The sequence below is a fragment of the Rhinoderma darwinii genome, chromosome 2 (assembly GCF_050947455.1).
Source record: "Rhinoderma darwinii isolate aRhiDar2 chromosome 2, aRhiDar2.hap1, whole genome shotgun sequence".
Classification (NCBI taxonomy): domain Eukaryota; kingdom Metazoa; phylum Chordata; class Amphibia; order Anura; family Rhinodermatidae; genus Rhinoderma; species Rhinoderma darwinii.
In genome coordinates this window covers 37,937,247-37,957,506 of record NC_134688.1, presented here as the reverse complement: position 1 = coordinate 37,957,506, position 20,260 = coordinate 37,937,247, and the positions used below count along the sequence as shown (strand labels likewise).

Here is a 20,260-nt window from a genome sequence, read left to right as displayed (position 1 = left end):
GTCTTGTTGCTGAGTTGTGCAGCGGGGCCTCCCACTTCTCTTTCTACTCTGGTTAGAGCCTGTGTGTGCTGTCCTCTGAAGGGAGTAGTACACACCGTTGTAGGAAATCTTCAGTTTCTTGGCAATTTCTCGCATGGAATAGCCTTCATTTCTAAGAACAAGAATTGACTGTCGAGTTTCACATGAAAGCTATCTTTTTCTAGCCATTTTGAGAGTTTAATCGAACCCACAAATGTAATGCTCAAGATTCTCAACTAGCTCAAAGGAAGGTCAGTTTTATAGCTCCTCTAAACAGCAAAACTGTTTACAGCGGTGCTAACATAATTGCATAAGGGTTTTCAAGTGTTTTCTAATCATCCATTAGCCTTCTAACACAGTTAGCAAACACAATGTACCATTAGAACACTGGAGTGATGGTTGCTGGAAATGGGCCTCTATACACCTATGTAGATATTGCATTAAAAAACAGACGTTTGCAGCTAGAATAGTCATTTAGCACATTAACAATGTATAGAGTGTGGGGGCGTGGCTTGGCGCGCAACGGGAGCAGTCGCATGACTTGAGAGCTCCGCTGTGGTTCCGTGCTATATTGATCCTGTGAATATCCTGATCGTTCCTTACCTTCATCATTACGTCCCGGAGATCCAGGCAGCAGTCGGGTGGTAAGAGTGGAGTTATGGGCCCCACGAGAGGCCAAACGGCCACGGAAAAGCTACAGAGCTATGCCCGGGAAGATATCAAAGATGGCGGCCGTGCTTCCCTGCAGCAGCGCTCAAAGGGCAGTGAGACGCCTGGCGGGACGACATCTTCCTCAACGGTGGTGGAGGAGACAGAGCCGGAACCTACCCCGACAGAGGTGATGAACAAACTCCTGGCAGCCATATCAGCATGCAAGACCTCGCTGACCGGTAAGATGGAGGAGGTGAAAATTGATATAGGCCTCATCAGGCAGGATATGCAGGCCTTGAGAGAACGAGTGACACATGTGGAGGATAGAGTGGCTGGGGTGGAAGACAGGATGGCGGCCATGCCACGTGCGATTACGGATCTGGAATCCGTGACGGAGTTATTAAAACAAAAAAATGATGATCTGGAAAATAGGCTGCGCCGGAATAATATCCGGATAATAGGAATGCCGGAGAAATCGGAGGGCCAAGATCCGGGCGAATTCATATCTAAGTGGTTGAAAGAGATACTGCCAGATGCACCTTATTCGCAGGCCTTTGCAGTAGAAAGGGCGCACAGAGTGCCGGCAAGACCACCTCCACCTGGGGCCCCCCCGAGGCCGATGCTGGCCCGGTTGCTTAATTGTAACGACAGGGACATGATCCTACGTCAAGCCGCCGATTGCAAGGAATTAAATATAATGGCGTTGCTATATCCATATTCCCGGATTTCTCGGCTGATCTACAAAAGCGCAGAGCTACGTTTATGGCGGTGAAAAGACGGCTGAGGGAACTCAATATACCATATTCTATGGCGTATCCTGCAAGGCTGCGGGTAGTGGATAACGACCGTTCGATCTTTTTTAATTCTCCGCTGGAGGCCGACGATTGGGTGAGAGGGAGGAGATCGCCACGCCGCGTGTGACCCTTTGGAGGGTGAGGATGGAAAGTGCTGGAATTTAAAGATGATGCTGGAGTTTCTCATGCGCCTGATGCAGGCTAAAAGGTTTTCTTTTTGCTGGTTGATCTCCTGTGTTCAAGGAGGGATTCCAATGTTATGGTACATCCAATTTGCAGTCTTATCCGGCGGGTGGATAGATCCGGAGGCCCTGAAAAGGGTCATTCTTATCCTCCCCGTTTCATTTGAATGGACTGCCGGGACTACCAATCTGTCACCATTCTGTTCATGGAGCTTGGCCTATAGTGGGAAGGAGTGATCCGGCCGAAGTGAAGAAGGGGTCCCAGTTGAGAGACTGCAGGAGAGATCCGGGTATATGCGCAGGAAGCATATTACGGTTAAATATTACTGATATTGTTTACACTGCTGATTGTTTTATAGTCCTCCTGTACGAATTTATGGAAAGGGCTTGAGAAGTAATATGGTGTTTTAAGATGTAGATAAGGAAGGATACGTTAACACTGCCTAATAGCACGGGGCCTTCCCGTTACTCTTTGGTGCCACGAGGAGGGCATGATTCGGCAATGGCCTATGTATCATCTCGCATTGCCGATACAATTTACTGTTTATATGTTAATTCTGTCGTTTATGTTTTTAACGCTGTATTTAGGCGAAATTATACTCATTTATGAATGCAAATGTCTAAAAAGTCACACAGTACAAAGAAGGTGGGGAAAGGTCACTAGTGAAAGTATATTGGTATTATGCAGGAGTCGGGAGCCATCTTCCCTCCGAGGCAGACATAGTTTCCGGCCCCACTAATGGCGTCTATACCGATTGTGTCTTGGAATGTACGGGGGCTGGGTACCCCGAGGAAAAGGGCAGCCATCTTTGCATGTATCCGTAAATTTAATCCCTCTATAATATGTCTGCAAGAGACGCATTTAATCCCAGACAAAGCGAGATTATTGCGTAGACCTTGGATCCAATGGGCTTCACACTCTTTCCATACGTCCTACTCCCGGGGGGTATCGGTATTAATCCACAAATCTCTGAGGTGGGAAGCGGTTAAACTTAAAGTGGATAAGGAAGGTAGATATGTGTTTATACATGCTTACATTGACACTATACCATTTGTATTACTGGGCTTATATGTTCCTCCTCCGGCGAATATACAGATTTTACATGAGGCTGCCGCATTTGCTGCCGCTTACCCACAAGCTACGGTACTGGGCATGGGGGACCTTAACATGGTCATGGATCCCAAATGTGATAGATTTAGAGGGGAAATGGATCGTGGGGTTGCATCGGTGGCTCCAACAGAGTTGAATTTGCTATTTCAAGAAATGGGTTGGATAGATATATTTAGGTGCAAACATCCGACTGTAAAGGTATACTCATGTCATTCTATCGGTAGGAATTCCCTGTCCCGTATAGATTATATCTTTGGGAACGCCCTAATGGTTCCGATGGTAACGGATGTTTCTTATGAAGTAAGGGGAGTGTCAGATCACTCTCCGATGGTAGCACGTTTCAATCACCCAGGACCTGTGAGGATTGGTAGCTGGAAAATTCATCCATTCTGGCTCACCCTGATAGGGCCGCAAGATCGTATACCATATCAACTGGAGGTTTTTCAAGATACCAATAACTCGTGTGACAATCTTAATATTTTATGGGATACCCTGAAGGCCTACCTTAGAGGCTGCTTGCGTTCTACAATCTCCTACATAAAAAGGGAAGCGGCAAAGGAAGAGGGTCAGCTGGCACAGCAATGTAAAACATTGGAGGGCGAGTATATAGAAAACCCATCTGAAGCAAACAAACATGCATGGCTGACGTTGGGCCGTAAATACTTATTATTACTACAAGAAAAAGCTGATAGGAAATTGTTTTTTGCTCGGCAGACCTATTTTGAACTGGGAAACCAATCAAGTAAATTGCTGGCTCATTTAATTCACCACAGCTCTCAGAGCTCAGCAATACTTAAGATTAAGGACAGTCAGGGCCGTGAGTTGACGGATACCCCTAGTATAGCAGCCCGATTCACCCAATTCTATAGGGACTTATACTCCTCGCAGTCTACGTATGAGTGGTCCGAGTGTGTATCATACCTGGAGGACTTGAAATTTCCACAGTTAGATGAGGCAGGCAGGGATATGTTAGAACTCGATATCACGGAAGACGAGGTTACACAGGCATTGAGGGATATGTCGAAGGGTAAGGCGTCGGGCCCGGACGGGGTTCCATTGGAGGTGTATCTTCGTTACTCTGACCAGCTCATCCCCCCCATTATGCTCTATGTATTCTTATGCCCGGAGGGAGGGGAAACTACCGGACAGTTTCTATGATGCCACAATTGTAGTGTTACTAAAACCTGACAAAGACCCTAGGGACTGTAGTTCTTACCGCCCTATTTCATTACTGAATCTAGACTACAAGATACTTGCAAAGGTATTGGCAAATAGACTGAATAAGGTGATATTACAACTCATTCATCCGGATCAGGCAGGCTTTATGCCGGGGAGGTCCACATCTGACAATATACGTAAGGTTCAAATTTTGGCTCAAATAGGAGAGGCACTGAAGGAGGATTGGGCAATGGCATCTCTTGATGCGGCCAAGGCCTTCGATTCCGTTGAGTGGGCATATTTGTTTGAAGCATTACAGAGGTTTGGTTTTGGCCCGACTTTCATTAAATGGATAAAAATCTTGTATAAGGATCCGAGGGCACAAATTTTGATTAATGGTATAATGTCTCCTTATTTTCAGCTCCGTAGAGGTACCAGGCAGGGGTGCCCTCTCTCCCCGCTACTGTTTGCAATAGCTATTGAACCTTTGGCGATACGTGTAAGAACGCACCCAGAATATAGGGGAATAGTAGTGGGAGGACAAGAGGAGAGGATTAGTTTGTACGCCGATGATGTGATATTGTATATGTCATACCCGAAAGACAACTTGGGGCTAGCTATTGAAATCCTGAACCAATTCGGTAGATTTTCTGGCCTACATGTTAATTGGAACAAATCATTTTTCATGCCTTTGAAGGAAGGGGGTTGGGCGGAAGCTGAACACGGCCTGCAGGTAGTGTCGTCCTTTAAATATCTGGGTATTATCATAAACAGAGACCATAGGCAAGATCAAATCACCAACATACTGCCTCTGTTAGACTATATCAAGCTCAAATTCAGGGTGTGGGGGGCACTCCCACTGGCAGTGACGGGTCGCGTAAATTTAATTAAAATGGTTATTCTGCCAAAGTGTCTGTATGTTCTGGAGCACGCAGCCATACCAGTATATAAGGCATTTTTTAAATCCCTACATGCATTATTCCCGGCTTTTATATGGGGATCCAACAGATCCAAACTTAGTTTGGCTACTCTGCAGAGACCTAAACAGGAGGGGGGAATGGCACTACCGGATTTGTTTATGTATTATCTAGCTGGGCAGCTGAGATATCTACAGCTCTGGACAGGGTCGGACCCGTTACCAATGAGGGAACAGCACCTCGCTACATATTTGCATCTAACGCACCTTTGGCCAGTGCTAGAAAGCTCCCCGGGAACTTATAAAAGAATGCTCCCAATCCAAAAGGTGGCAGTGCAGGCATGGACGGCGGCCAAACAAATTCATGCATATGCAGATATACAGGTGGACATGCCACTATGGGATAATCCCCTTCTTCCGCATCTAATGGAGGGGCAGGCCCCCTCTTTCTGGGGTGGCCTTGGGGTGTTTAGAATTGGGGATGTGTATACGGATAATGCCATTAAATCCTTTGCGCAAATGCAAGAGGACTTCCAAATTCCTAGGAAAAGCTTTTATAGATATCTGCAGCTGCGACATGCTCTCACAAGTCAATACCCTAGGTCAGACCACGAATTCTCACGATTCCCTTTGATTGGAGTTTTTAAATCACAGGGCCCCCGGGGGCTGATCTCGGCTGTCTACACGGCCCTTATACATGCTAAATTGGCCAATGTCAAAATACCGGTAAAAGATAAATGGGAGAGCCTGATACCAGATCTGACAGGGGAGGAATGGGAGGATGTACTTTCATCTCCTATGTCTGTATCACCGGCGGCAAATAATAAAATGATTAAATTAGCTATAGTTCATCAGAGTTACCTCACGCCGGTGAGGCTGCATAGAATGGGCAGATATCCTAGCACTGAATGCCACAGGTGCCGTTTTCCCAGATCTGATTTCTGGCATATGATCTGGGATTGTCCAGTGGTGGCCTCCTTTTGGGGGGAGGTGTTGAAAGTGGTTGAGGAAGTGGTGAAGCAGCCGATCCCCTTTTCACCCAAGATTTGTCTATTTGGGGTGCTGCTTGAAGATCAGTGGCCATTCCACATACGTATTTTATTGCGAGAAGTATTGTTCATGGCAAGGAAAACCATCGCACTTCGGTGGATGGATCAGAGACCTCCTAGGGTGACGAAATGGAAATCGTTGATCAACTCCATTATTCCATACGAGCGAGTATTATATAAGAAAAGAGGGTGTATTGGTAAATTTTATAAAATTTGGCAGATTTGGTGTTATTCACCGTGTACCCTGTATACTCCGAATAGATTTACAGACCTGAGGGACCAGTTGCTGCAACATTGAGAAGGACGGATGTTGCATGATGGGTTACTTATAGGATTTCTACGTTTTGTATGGAATAACTCAAATTGGACTGGGAAAGTATTATGCCCGCTGGGATGTTATTATGTTATTACTGAGGGTTAACTATGCGATCTATTAGGTTATGACATGTTAAATACCACCATAGCCAATATGCATCTGTGTTCAAAATTTGTATGACTACATAAATGTGTTTATTTTCTGTTATGTACTATGGACATTTGTATTGTACAATTCTTTCAATAAAACGAGTTTAAAAAAAAATAAAACATTGTATAGAGTGTATTTCTGATTAATTTAATGTTATCTTCATTGAAAAAAAACTGTGCTTTTCTTTCAAAAATAAGGAAATTTCTAAGTGACCCTAAACTTTTGAACGGTAGTGCATATATATATATATATATATATATATATATATATATATATATATATATATACAGTGAAGGAAATAAGTATTTGATCCCTTGCTGATTTTGTAAGTTTGCCCACTGTCAAAGACATGAGCAGTCTAGAATTTTTAGGCTAGGTTAATTTTACCAGTGAGAGATAGATTATATAAAAAAAAAAAAAGAAAATCACATTGTCAAAATTATATATATTTATTTGCATTGTGCACAGAGAAATAAGTATTTGATCCCTTTGGCAAACAAGACTTAATACTTGGTGGCAAAACCCTTGTTGGCAAGCACAGCAGTCAGATGTTTTTTGTAGTTGATGATGAGGTTTGCACACGTTAGATGGAATTTTGGCCCACTCCTCTTTGCAGATCATCTGTAAATCATTAAGATTTTGAGGCTGTCGCTTGGCAACTTGGATCTTCAGCTCCCTCCATAAGTTTTCGATGGGATTAAGGTCTGGAGACTGGCTAGGCCTCTCTATGACCTTAATGTGCTTCTTTTTGAGCCACTCCTTTGTTGCCTTGGCTGTATGTTTCGGGTCATTGTCGCGCTGGAAGACCCAGCCACGAGCCATTTTTAATGTCCTGGTGGAGGGAAGGAGGTTGTCACTCAGGATTTGACGGTACATGGCTCCATCCATTCTCCCATTGATGCGGTGAAGTAGTCCTGTGCCCTTAGCAGAGAAACACCCCCAAAACATAATGTTTCCACCTCCATGCTTGACAGTGGGGACGGTGTTCTTTGGGTCATGGGCAGCATTTCTCTTCCTCCAAACACGGCGAGTTGAGTTAATGCTAAAGAGCTCAATTTTAGTCTCATCTGACCACAGCACCTTCTCCCAATCACTCTCAGAATCATCCAGATGTTCATTTGCAAACTTCAGACGGGCCTGTACATGTGCCTTCTTGAGCAGGGGGACCTTGCGGGCACTGCAGGATTTTAATCCACTACGGCGTAATGTGTTACCAATGGTTTTCTTGGTGACTGTGGTCCCAGCTGCCTTGAGATCATTAACAAGTTCCCCCCGTGTAGTTTTCGGCTGAGCTCTCACCTTCCTCAGGATCAAGGATACCCCACGAGGTGAGATTTTGCATGGAGCCCCAGATCGATGTCGATTGACAGTCATTTTGTATGTCTTCCATTTTCTTACTATTGCACCAACAGTTGTCTCCTTCTCATCCAGCGTCTTACTTATGGTTTTGTAGCCCATTCCAGCCTTGTGCAGGTCAATGATCTTGTCCCTGACATCCTTAGAAAGTGCTTTGGTCTTGCCCATGTTGTAGAGGTTAGAGTCAGACTGATTAATTGAGTCTGTGGACAGGAGTCTCTTATACAGGTGACCATGTAAGACAGCTGTCTTTAATGCAGGCACCAAGTTGATTTGGAGCGTGTAACTGGTCTGGAGGAGGCTGAACTCTTAATGGTTGGTAGGGGATCAAATACTTATTTCTCTGTGCACAATGCAAATAAATATATATCATTTTAACTATGTTATTTTTTTTTATATAATCTATCTCTCACTGGTAAAATTAACCTAGCCTAAAATTTCTAGACTGTTCATGACTTTGACAGTGGGCAAACTTACAAAATCAGCAAGGGATCAAATACTTATTTCCTTCACTGTATATATATATATATATATATATATATATATATATATATATATATATATATATATATTTATTTATTTTTACTTGTTTATTATATTTGCTTTTAAAATTATAAATAAGCTTAATTTTTTGTTTGGTCAAGAAAAACTAATATTATTGGTCCCAAGGCTCTTCAATACATAAATAGAATATATACATTTTATAACCACATAAAGATTCTGTGATTTACTCCATTTCCCATTATATAGGCTAAAAACACAACACTTTTCAAAAAACATTGTACCCAAAAAATCTTACCCAGAGTCCGACATGCAAACATGGCCATAGCACTCTGAAGTCTGTCCGGCCGAACTGCTTGTACCACGAGAACCTAGAGAAAGAGGAGAAAGCTTTATTGTAGCCGCCCGATACAGAACATTCATTATTCAGCAGATCTTTACTTCTTTAAGTTAGGCTTTATTCACACGATCGGGTATCAAATTGGCCATGTAAAACAGGTATTTTTCACGACCAATTTGCACCCGTGCAGGACCCGTTTTCACAAATCCCTCATAGACATGCCTTATTTTCTCCCGGGCCGTTCACACGGTCTGTAAAAAAAAAACAGCCATGTGAATAGCCCCATAGACGTGCATTGATTTCAATGCAGCCATGTGACGTCCGTTAAAGTGTAGCTAAACGTTTGACAAACCTCTGACATGTCATAGTGACATGTCAGAAGTTTGTATTGGTGGGGGTCTGAGCACTGAGACCCCCACCAATCACTAGAACGAAGCAGCTGAAGCCCTCATGTGAGCGCTCAGCCGCTTCGTGTCTGTTCGACTATTTCCGGAAATAAATGTATCTGTGTATGGACTCAATAGAAAGTCTATGAGCCCGTACTCCGATACATTTATTTCCGTAAAAAGCCGAACAGACACGAAGCGGCTGAGTGCTCACAAGATCTCAGTGCTCGGACCCCCACCAATGTAAACATCGGACAGGTCACTATGACGTGTCAGAAGTTTGTCAAACATTTAGCCACACTTTAAAATAAACATCCATCACCGGCCAATTATCCCTGTCATGTGAATAAGGCCTTACTAAATTCATCCTGTTTTTTTTATGGATTAGAAGTATTTGTATTTGAAAAACGTATAGTCTAGAAGTAAATATTGCCTATTTCTTTCAAACAATGGCTACATGCAATGATCTTGAACCGAGAGAAATTAATATGCAAAAGTATAATAGAAAATCGCATAACTTTTAGCACTATGATGTTTTTGGGTCCAACATTCTGTGCGGATTCATTTCTTAATATATCTTTATAGTGCTCAGAGCACCGTTTTTCTGATACAGAGCTCCAAATCCCCTGCAAAGATGAAAAGTAAATAGACATAAATGCTAACATTCTGGCTGCCTCGAGCCACCACTAGGGGGAGCATAGGAGCATACTGCATACTGTCTTGATAGGGCCTAAGCTCCCTCTAGTGGAGACTGCAGGCATTTTCTATGGGGGGAATTTACTTAGACTGGCATTTCATACAGCAGTCTTAAACTAAATTGTACTGAAGAACAATACGCCAAATTTATTAAGAGGTGCACGGCCCTTAATAAATTTGGAGCATCTGTGGCTGTCCATGCATGAGAAATTTAAATCTACGCTTGCCATGAGCAGACGTAGATTTGCACCACAATTAACGCCAATGTAAGTGATGGCAAATCTGTCAATATGTGGGAGGCCCCGCCCCTCACATGAAACACCACCCACTTTTCTTTGTTAAACGTTACTAATTATAGCGCAAATCTGGCGTGCACCATAATTTGTGACCTTTCTACACCAAAAAAGTAATTCATAAATTTTCTATTATGTCTATACAGGAGATTTTAAGCTCTGTATTCGCACATCATTTTAGACCTTATTAAATAAAAAGAAAGAACGCATTCACTTTGAAGCAGTCATTTCAGGTAATACATTTACACTTATGCCAGTTTCCCACGACCTATGTGCCACTTGGGCAGTTTTAAACGGCATCCAAGTGGCACCCGATAGTCTTCACGGGCCCATTCACTTTAGTGGGTGAATTGGGTCCGTGAAAACTGACCAGATTCTCTGATTCGTGGAAATATATGACATGTCCTCTCTTTCCACGGATCACTGACGGGACTCGGCCGGCACACACGGTCGTGTGCATGAGGCGTTAGCCTGTCTTTACAGTCCTAGAGGAAAATGTATTATCTTTATAATCAGCGAATATAATATTAGGTAATATACAACTATGACAATATACATTATTATTATTATTATTTGCTGGTGGATCCAGTGGCCTGTTCTGGCTGCAAAAATATCAAAGCATTTGTATACTGGGACATGCAAGGCATGCTGGGATATGTAGTCCATATGACAATTGCTGAACTACTGAATGATCGACCTGGGAGATAGTTTGAATTTTCTTGTTTTTTTTAAGTGATTGTATTGTAAAAATAAGAACTGCTGAAGTTACAATAAAAAGGTTTTGCTTCTCAAATCTGAAGCTTTATTGAAAAGGAGTTTTCTGGATTTGAAACCCTATTTTCAAATACTCTACTGGGACTCAGTCCCATTCCCTTGAATAGGACCGGGACTGCAATCCACGGCACGGATACTACAGAAGTGTACTACGCTGTGCCTGTAAACTGGTATAGGCTACTTCAACGAACGTCGCGGCCACATCAATTAGCTGATTGGCGGGGGGGGGGGGTCGGACCCCTCACCGATCTAATATTCATGGCCTATCCTAAGGATAGGTCATCAATATAAAATACCCGGAGAACCCCTTTAAATCATCATCAAATATATACAGGAACAACCCATGGCCTCGTGTACTGATGTTTATATGTATCAATGCGATACGTCGCGCTATATATTCCGTTTAATCTTGAAATGCTATTTAACAATCTGCTGAAATATTATTCAATCTATTGACTTTTTGTGCAGTTACACCTCATTAGTTAAAAAATAAAAAAACAACAAAATAAATCAATGTGTTAAATGATACAATGAGAGAAAACTACTGCAGAATTTCTAAAGGAAAAATAAACAATAGTCTTTGTAATTACAGTTCGTAGATGAAATCTAAAAGATGATGAATGTCCGGCCGCTACGAAAAACCGCACCGTGCCCGAGATGATGGGAAAGAGACTAATGGGCTCTTCCTTCTATGCTCATCGTATATTCTCGAAGGTTAATACATTGTTGGCATACGGCTATGCTGAATTATAATGCAGAAACACTTGGGGTCAGATGAAGAAGAGAATTTTGCGGGTCGTCAGCAGAACTCTGCACCGGGCTACAATACAAGTGCTCAATAGGAAATATATGAAGAGCTTGAACATACAAGGGCCGGATCATACAAGTGCGGTCAGGTCTATTCCTCTACGCAATGATAAAAAACAATTGTAGCAATGACTGAAGAAGCAGAATCTGAAGACACTGGTCTGAGTCATGGGACGGCAGGATATATAGGAATCTATGGGAGTATATGTTAGAACTGGATAGACATAGTATAAAGGACAATCCCGTTTTGTCAAAAGGGTCCCCTGAAACTTCGAAGACAGTAACCGTATGATTGCCCCCGGGCTAGGCAGGGATTAGTGAAACAATTCCAAAAATATCCCTATATATCCATTATTATTTTTTTAATCAATTGTCATAAATTTTGGCCACATTAACGTGTTTTAAGAGAACACGTAGATCAGTATAAGAAGCTGAGATCACTGGAGGTAAACTAGCTTAAGTAAAAAACATTTAAGGGGTCGTCCACTTTCAGCCAATTATTGTTATTTTCTTGTATAATTAAAAATTATACAATTTTCCAATATACATTCTGTATTAATTCCTGATGGTTTTCAAGATCTCGGCTTGTTGTTATTCAATAGGAACATTAATTGTTTACTTCCAGAGGATAATATTCTGTCCATGGTCATGTGATGGACACACAGGTGCTGGGATCGTTACATGGTCATGTGATGGACACAGGTGCACAGCTCGTTACAAGACACAGCTCTGATACACATGCTGTAACGAACCGTGCACCTGTGTGCCCATCACATGACCATGGACAGAATATTATCCTCTGAAGGTAAACAATTAATGTTCCTACTGAATGACAACAAGCAGCGATTTTGAAAACTGTGGAATACAGAAAGTATATTTGAAAATTGTATAACTTAATTATACAAACTTTTTTTTAGCTGTAACCGGGCAACCCATTTAAGTCGCTAAAATGTATCAATATATGTCAGTGTAGCATGTCCATATATTCGATGTTCCTGGACAGGCAGTGGCAGACATTCACCACACAGCCTCCCCAACATGTTTTGCCACATCCGGCGTCTTCAGGAGGAATGAGGAGAATATGGAGGCTGGCGTGCGGCGACCACTATTTATAACCTCCCTTATTACATCAATCTTATTCTAGTAGTGTTCAAACCCATCGGCTATAGATGAAGCCATGTTAATCACTAGAGGATCGGCAGAATAGATTGCTATAAGGGCTGGCCAAGCGTTATCTATTTGGAGCGATCCAGCCAATATCCCTTTTGGAGCTGTCCAGTAGGACATCAGTGTCTCTTATACTTGTTGCAGGTCCTGGAAATCCAGTGCCAGCTGAGCATGCTCACATACTTGAAAGTAGATGTCTTTACTTCTAGTATTGGACCAGACTGAGCATGCTCCCACACTCAGAGCAAGTGGGAGTCAATATTTATTACGCATGCTCCTATACTTATAATAATCGCTTGTATCGAGTACATAGTGGGCATGCTCTCAGACTTGTAGTGAGAATGGCTTAATCTGAACTGAGCATGCCTCTTTACTTCTTTAGAATTCTAATCAAAGAAAATGCAAGCTCACTTACTTAGGCAATCATTATGTATATTTCTTCAATGGATTTACTGCCATATTTCTTTCACAGACAGTTTACGATCATATACGCATATTGTTCCATATTCAGAATGATCATTTTGGTATAAATCTTAATATAGCGGAGGACACAGGTCATAAATAAATGTAATGATATGTATAAAGAGAACTATATATATATATATATATATATATATATATAAAAGACATAATCTCTTGATGACCAAGTCCGTACGTTACTATAATAACTCACGTAGTTACAGCTACTGTGGCTATAGCTGCAGATGGGTCTACAACCACAAAGATTCATACTCATTCTTCATACTGTAGATTGTATATTGTAGTTATCAGCCATTATATTAATGACCCGTTAGTCAGGGAATGAAGGGGGGTTTACACAGGACGATTATCGGGCAGACGTCAGAATAACGCTCGTTGCCGATAATTGCCCAGTGTAAACAGGGGGATGATCAGCAGATGAACGAGCAAACGCTGAATCCTCTGCTGGTCGTATCGTTTTAACAAAGTAAAATATTATCATTGTCGGCAGCACGTCTCTCTGAGTAAACACGGAGACAGGCTGCCGACATGATAATAATGTATGGGGACGAGCGATCGGAGTAACGACCCCATACATAGCTCCGTGTGACAGGAGCAAACGAACGCGGATCAACGATGTCTCGATGATCGGGGCTCGCTGCACCGGCTGGTGTAAAAGGGCCTTTAGTAATATCTAAAAACAATATGGCTAGTCCTGGAGACCGAGAACCTTTTACTACCAGAGGTCGTGCAGACCCTTTGCAAAAACAAGGGGTTTCTTTTTACATAAGATAAAGAATTGGTGGTTCAAATTTCCCATTTATTCTTATCGCTGTTACTTCAGATATAACAGCACAGGAGACCCGAAACAGACAGTCCTGTATCACGCAATGGCAGATATTATGTAGAAAGTCATTCTAAAATAGAATATTAGATTTTGTATTAGGTAAATATCACGCTAACCTCAATTTTAGGTGGGAATTTATAAGAAAGTTGCGAATGAGAATTCCTCATTGAGATCTTGTGACCCATTTGTCCTCCTCTTGTTCTAGTAGTTCATCTAAATTTCCAATCTCAACAATTTTACGAGGTTGGACAAGCCCTTCAACTCTCCTGGTCGATGCCAGGAACATGCAAGGTCAAAGTTACTGATATGAAGGTATCAGGAGCTACGTAAGTATTGAGACAGGTAACAGGCCTATATATAGGAAATCTTCTGCTACATAAAAATCCTAATAGCTATTTTGGTCGTCTGTCACCGATCTACTTTCAATTAACGCTACTGTCAGTTTATTAAGATAGTTGATGGTTTATTAAGTCAATTAGCCTGGATTACAAATTACCTGTTGAAATAAGGACAGCTTCTTGGCAATGGCTGCTGGGAATTCTTGCTCACATGCCGAGCTCTTTGAGAAATGACTCCACAGATTTGAGTCTTCCAGATTTAGGCTCTGATAAAGAGGTGGCAGAGGGGCCTGCAAGATGAAACACTCAGTTCACATTTAAGTGGCTGGAGACATATTTTAAACACACATTCATTTTAATTAAGCAATAAATTATTTTCGACATCGAGTATGAGGGATGAGATTAGAGCAAAAAGAAATAAAGTCACTTGATCACAGTCGCAGGCGTTTTAACTTCTATGCCGAGGATAATTATAGGAAAGGTGAATAAGCAGAAATTTCCAGTCTTCAGCCTGATATCTGGTCGACCATTAGGCAGAGCTCATTGTAAGTATTTGGGACTTTTCGGAGAATGAGTCACTATATAAGGTGCGGCTCTGAATACCTTTAACAAGGCCACGGCCCATGCTCTTTCTGGCTCAATCCAGGATGGGATCTGATCACGGAGACTCTTCTGGGAATCCTTCAAATACAGAGAAGTAGAAAATGTGAGATATAATTCAGTAACAAAGCAGAACCGGCATTTATAAGTATGGTAGAAGAATGGACATGGTTAACCTTATTATGGGTATGAGTTGACTGTAATGTGTTTCATTAATGTAATTCACTTCAATGGGAGAAGAAGGCTGCAGTACTGTGAATCGCCACCACATCCGTGTCAAAGATTCACAGAGATCAAGTAGAAATGAAGGGGAAGCAGCGCTCGTGCGAACGCCGAATCCCCTTCAAAACAGCTGATCGGCGGGGGTCTCCGTTGTCGGACCCCGAGCAATCAGGTATTGATGGCCTATTTTGGGGATAGGCCATCAATTTTTAGGGACTGGAAAACCCCTTTAATGAATAGAAGAAGAAGGACCCTGATAAAAATGTCCTCCCGGGGAAAGAACTCAATTTCGACCCTGCTTATCTTTGCATTGAACATAAAAATACAAATATTTTATTATAGATCGGGGACCAAAACAGAACTCTAGTAACGTGATTGTCTGACTCTACACCTCAACTGTGATAATAAGATAAACGGTGAGAGTTGTAATACAAACATAAACCGAAAACATGTAATAGGGCTCTAAAAAACAATAAGGATCCTGTTACAGAGGTTTGCCGGGGATAACGAGTCATTCTGGTGAAGCCCAGGAAATAACTAATTGGTGGAACGAGAAATTTCATGCAGATACAGAAAAAGGTTAACAAGTCCTCTATTAAAAACAATGGACGTCGGCTCTCAATTTCAGCTAACGGGTTCAGAATGGTCATTTTATAATCACATGTATGTATTTATATAAAGCAATTTCCTTTACAGAAGGTAAAAAAAATTTAAAAAAAATAAAACGATTACTTACAGATTTCTTGAACATGTCTCCAATGATAACTCCGGTAAAGACATCCCATTCCTAAGTCAAATCACAAAAAACACAATTCTGGATTTTTTTAAGTTTGACAAATAATTGCCATGGTAAACTGGATGACATTTGTGGTTTATTCAAAAGTATGATGGGAGTATATTCCACAATGTCCTGTAAGAAAGTTCACTGTACTATTCAGGTAAATAGGAATTGTGACAGGACCTGCTATTTAAAGAGGTTCTTTGCTTTGGACAATCCCTACTTTCAAGAAGGGTCCGTTGATGATACAGTTTCCCACTGTTGGGACTTGTAGCGATCAGCTGTAATCTGAGGGGGAAACCTGTTAGTAAGTGTTACATTTCCCTGCAGCGCCACCACAGGGGAATCTAAGCATTACACAATGCCCGTTTACATCAATGGGTTGTCTGTGTAATGCAGGAACGGACAGGTCCTCCAGAGTGAGAGACGCGCTTTGTAACGGTCCTTCGCTCTGGCCAACAGATGAGGACCCTGAATAGACGACCCCCTCCCTAATCGTGTTTATCAAAATGGGTTTTCTGAACCAGACAAGCCCTTTAAGATGTATGGTATGACATAAGATCACTACAGTGATGTCCAAAAAAACTAAATTTACTGGCAGAACCTTAGAGAGTTTCATCCAGTTCTCGTCCATTACGAGGACAGCCCTGCTCTAGACATGAAGTATGGTATTTGTTGCAGGCAGCAGCAATTTCAGATCACATTAATGTCAATTACCAAGATTTACTGCCATCGTCCCTTAATAATGTATGGCATTAATTATCAAAATATAGTGCGGCCATGTTTTATTGCTATACTGCGTCAATTATAAAGATGAACTGCAAATATGTTTTAATTGCACAGTTTGTTATCACCACAGCTAACACTGACGGACCCCTAACAATCTGAATATGTGAGTATAACATTACTATTATGGGATAGTTTATTGGCTACTTACATTCTCCTGGAATATCTCAGGATGCATTCCACGCACAAAATGAAGGGCGAACATTAACTGATCCGCCTAGAGGGGAAAAAACATAGAATTTATATAACGCCTACTCGAACATATATTTCCAGATCATTAGCTTTGCCCGGGATAGAAGCACAAGAGGGGGAGATATCCATTTTGTTGTCGGTCGTTACCACGTTCTGTGGGAGAACAGCGAAGACTAGACAACCCCGGGTCTAATGCTTTATGAGGACAGGATTACCTATGGATGGGAAGACTTGAGCTTTCCTGATTGACCAAAACCTTAAGACCAAATGTCACATGTGGATAAAGCTTTTGTGCTTTTAGATTACATCTACCCGCAGCCCCGTCTATGTTAACAATTCAGTTCTTCCATACCATTTCACCCCCGATGGTCCCGAACAAATCCCTGTACGTAATGGGACACCCAGTATAAGAAGATATCCCCATTGAAAGTAGCCAGCATTAAACTCCCGCAGGTGCAAAGTGTGTGTAGAGGGGATTTGTGCCTCGGCAATGAACGGGATGAGAGAAAACGTAGATCCTGGCAGTTTAACCCTTGTAATGCCATAGGTACTCCAATGATTTATACAAAAAAAATAATTACATTAAAAAGTAAAAGTCCCCTTGTGGGACAAGAAAAAAAATAAAAAAAAAAGTCATTTAAAAAAAAAAAAAAAAAAAAAGAAGAAAAAAGGAAATGTTTTGAAAAACAAAACAAAAAAAATAATATTATATTAGATAAAAGTCATACAAAATGTAAAAAAATACATAAAATAAATATCCTATTGCAACTGGTACAATAAATTAAAGACATAATTTAAGGTGTTCAGGGAACTATGGAAAAAAGAAACAAAAAAAAAAAACTGTCAGAATTGAATTTTTTACACTTTCCGCTTAAAAAATATAAATGAACTGCTAAAGATTATGTTTTGAAAAAAGGACACAAAAAAAATACACCCTATATTGTAAAAACCAAGACCACACGCAGTCACCCACAAAATAAAAACTGCTAAATGTTATGCTTTAAAAAATGCTAAAAAAAAAGAAAATACACCCTGAAATGTAAAAAAACAAGTGCAAAAAATAGAAAAGTTACGGATCTCTAAATGCAGGGAGGCAAAAATGTTAAAATATGTTGTGTTCTCAAGGCCAAAAGGGAATCTGACAGAGACGATTTATAATAAAGTTTTAGTAATAATGGGGATACACAATATTTTGGCTGTACAGTCAATTTGCGTGGTGGAGAAGAGTGGGGCTGAGGATTGAGCCTCTGAACCCCAGCATACAGGGATTTGTGTGTGTTACTGTTTGGGGGAGGGGACCTGGGTGATAGGACGCTGCATTATAAAGGCATTTTTGTTTCTCGTAGACAATAACTCCATATTCTAGGCCCATATGGCGGCACATAGCCCTGTAGTATGGAGCCGCAGATACTCCGTGTATCTCTGTACTGAGCCTTACACTTACATTATACTGCACAATAGGCATCTGTAAACTTTGAGAAACCATAAAAAACTAACAAAAAGCACAAAGCACACCTCGCCCATTGTGAGTCATCGGGCCCTTCCATAAAGCTACTTATTCTAGTCTCCAATCCTCTGGTAAATGCACATCTAGAAAACAAGTCGTCATTTGTATGTTTTGGCTCTATTATCTGGGACACGGGAGACGGCGATTTCTTCTTTGGAGCGGAGTTAATTACTATAATCACACAGGAGACCTCCGTAAAATGGAAAGCAGCTTTGCCTCTAATTCAGGTCATGGTGCTAAATCATGAAAAATTCAGCTTATTACTTGGGATGTGAAGACGTTTTCCTGCCTCGATTCTCGGAGCACACTTCTCTGCTGCGTTACGAGCCATCGCTTCATGGACGTTTTTTCCAGACAATACAAGTGCCAGAACCGCTCTCAGCCTTGAGGCATATACCAGCGCAGACCCAACGCAGTCATTTATTATTCTTCTCTACTGTATAAATACTACAAGGAAACGGCATCATTCTCACATAGGCAAGAGATAGAGTCACTTCCATTAGCTGTATTTGTTCAGTAAGGCCGATCCTACATTTAGTAATATGAATTGGAGCTGCTATAGGTAAAGTACAATAATGAAGAAGAACAGCTAAAATAAAACATGGATAAGATATTATGTCCATAGACATCCACGATAGTCCCCGAATACAGTGGAGGCCGAAGAGAGTAGGAGCCCTGTGCAAGGGGTATGGGGTCTCCGGTATATACTGAAATCCCAGAAAATAGCTTTTTGGGATTTCAAAATGTTTCAGTAGAAAAGACTAAATTAACAAAGACCCTCTTAAAATTCATTGATCTCAGGAACCACGACTGAAAGAGTAGAGGTACATCCGTAAAGAAGATCTCCAGTCGTCCACAATGTTAATAAAATGTTAAAAAAAATTGTGGGCAACCCACGTTTATTTTGTGTATTGTACACATCACATTTATGATGTACCTTTAGCATGTACCCCAGCAAAGCTCCCGGCGTACACATGTAAATGTGTCCATAGGGCTACATCAGCCTGACGAAGCCCAAAAGGAGTGTCCTTTTGGTCTCTGTAGGGCCAGTATACCGCAAAAAAACTAAAAGTAGACTTATTTCATACAACGAAATCCTGTAAAATAAGGTTTGTATGTTTTTTTCAAACATCGGGGTCTATGAATGACGTATTCTAGTGTATGTCACCCGTCACAAGCATCCATTTAACATATACATGTATGTCATGAGCTTTTCAGGATATATACATTAAATGGATGCCTCAATAGTCTATGGTTCTCGAATGCCACTTTTAGGCATAAACCTAAGTTTAATTTATATGTCGGGAGCTTTTCACGGCAAATATTCTAAACGTATGGCCAAAAATGTGATGTGAATGGGGCCTTATTTCCATTGTAAAGTTATATTTTTTCTTAGTTGCCACGGCGGTCACAATAGAGTATTACACAACTTTGGCAATGCCTTTATTATTGAGAAACATGATGGATCGCCACAGACTTTCAAGGGATGGGTCCTACAAGAACTACAGTAATCGACAGCCCTGGTAAGTTGCTATAGGACCTGTGCAGGTCTTTCTCTAGAGGAACTATACGGTTAGTAGCCAGGTGGAGGGGAATCGGCCCACTGGTCATAGAAAAGGCATAAAGGGCAAAACAAACACCAGGCAAAACCCAGCATCATAATAACGGTGGACCATTCTGATTTTTTTTTTATAGGGCCCTGTCATGATTGTAAGTGGATGAATTTAGGGTCAGTGTTCCTTTAAAAGAAGAAATTCAGACACACTCTCCGTCACAAAGATACCACATTTGCTGCAATAAAAATAAAAAAACGGCCACTAAACCCCACCACAGATGTCCAGGTAGCGAGTTTATAACCAAGGACAG

The 20,260-nt window shown here is 41.4% G+C and overlaps 1 protein-coding gene across 7 annotated transcripts in view; it reads right to left on the bottom strand.

Moving 5' to 3' along the window:
- DYNC2H1 (dynein cytoplasmic 2 heavy chain 1) overlaps positions 1–20,260 on the bottom strand; it is a 372,805-nt gene that overhangs the window by 161,874 nt on the left and 190,671 nt on the right. For all 7 annotated transcript variants that reach the window (XR_012881305.1, XM_075851543.1, XM_075851542.1 and 4 more), the window contains 5 exons: positions 16,847–16,912; positions 15,868–15,918; positions 14,913–14,990; positions 14,468–14,599; positions 8,501–8,573 (listed from right to left, as the gene is read on the bottom strand). Coding sequence is in view for 6 of the 7 variants with exons in the window: in XM_075851543.1 (XP_075707658.1) it covers positions 8,501–8,573; positions 14,468–14,599; positions 14,913–14,990; positions 15,868–15,918; positions 16,847–16,912 (400 nt within the window). In the remaining variant the exon portion in view is untranslated. The remainder of the gene's footprint in view (positions 1–8,500; positions 8,574–14,467; positions 14,600–14,912; positions 14,991–15,867; positions 15,919–16,846; positions 16,913–20,260) is intronic.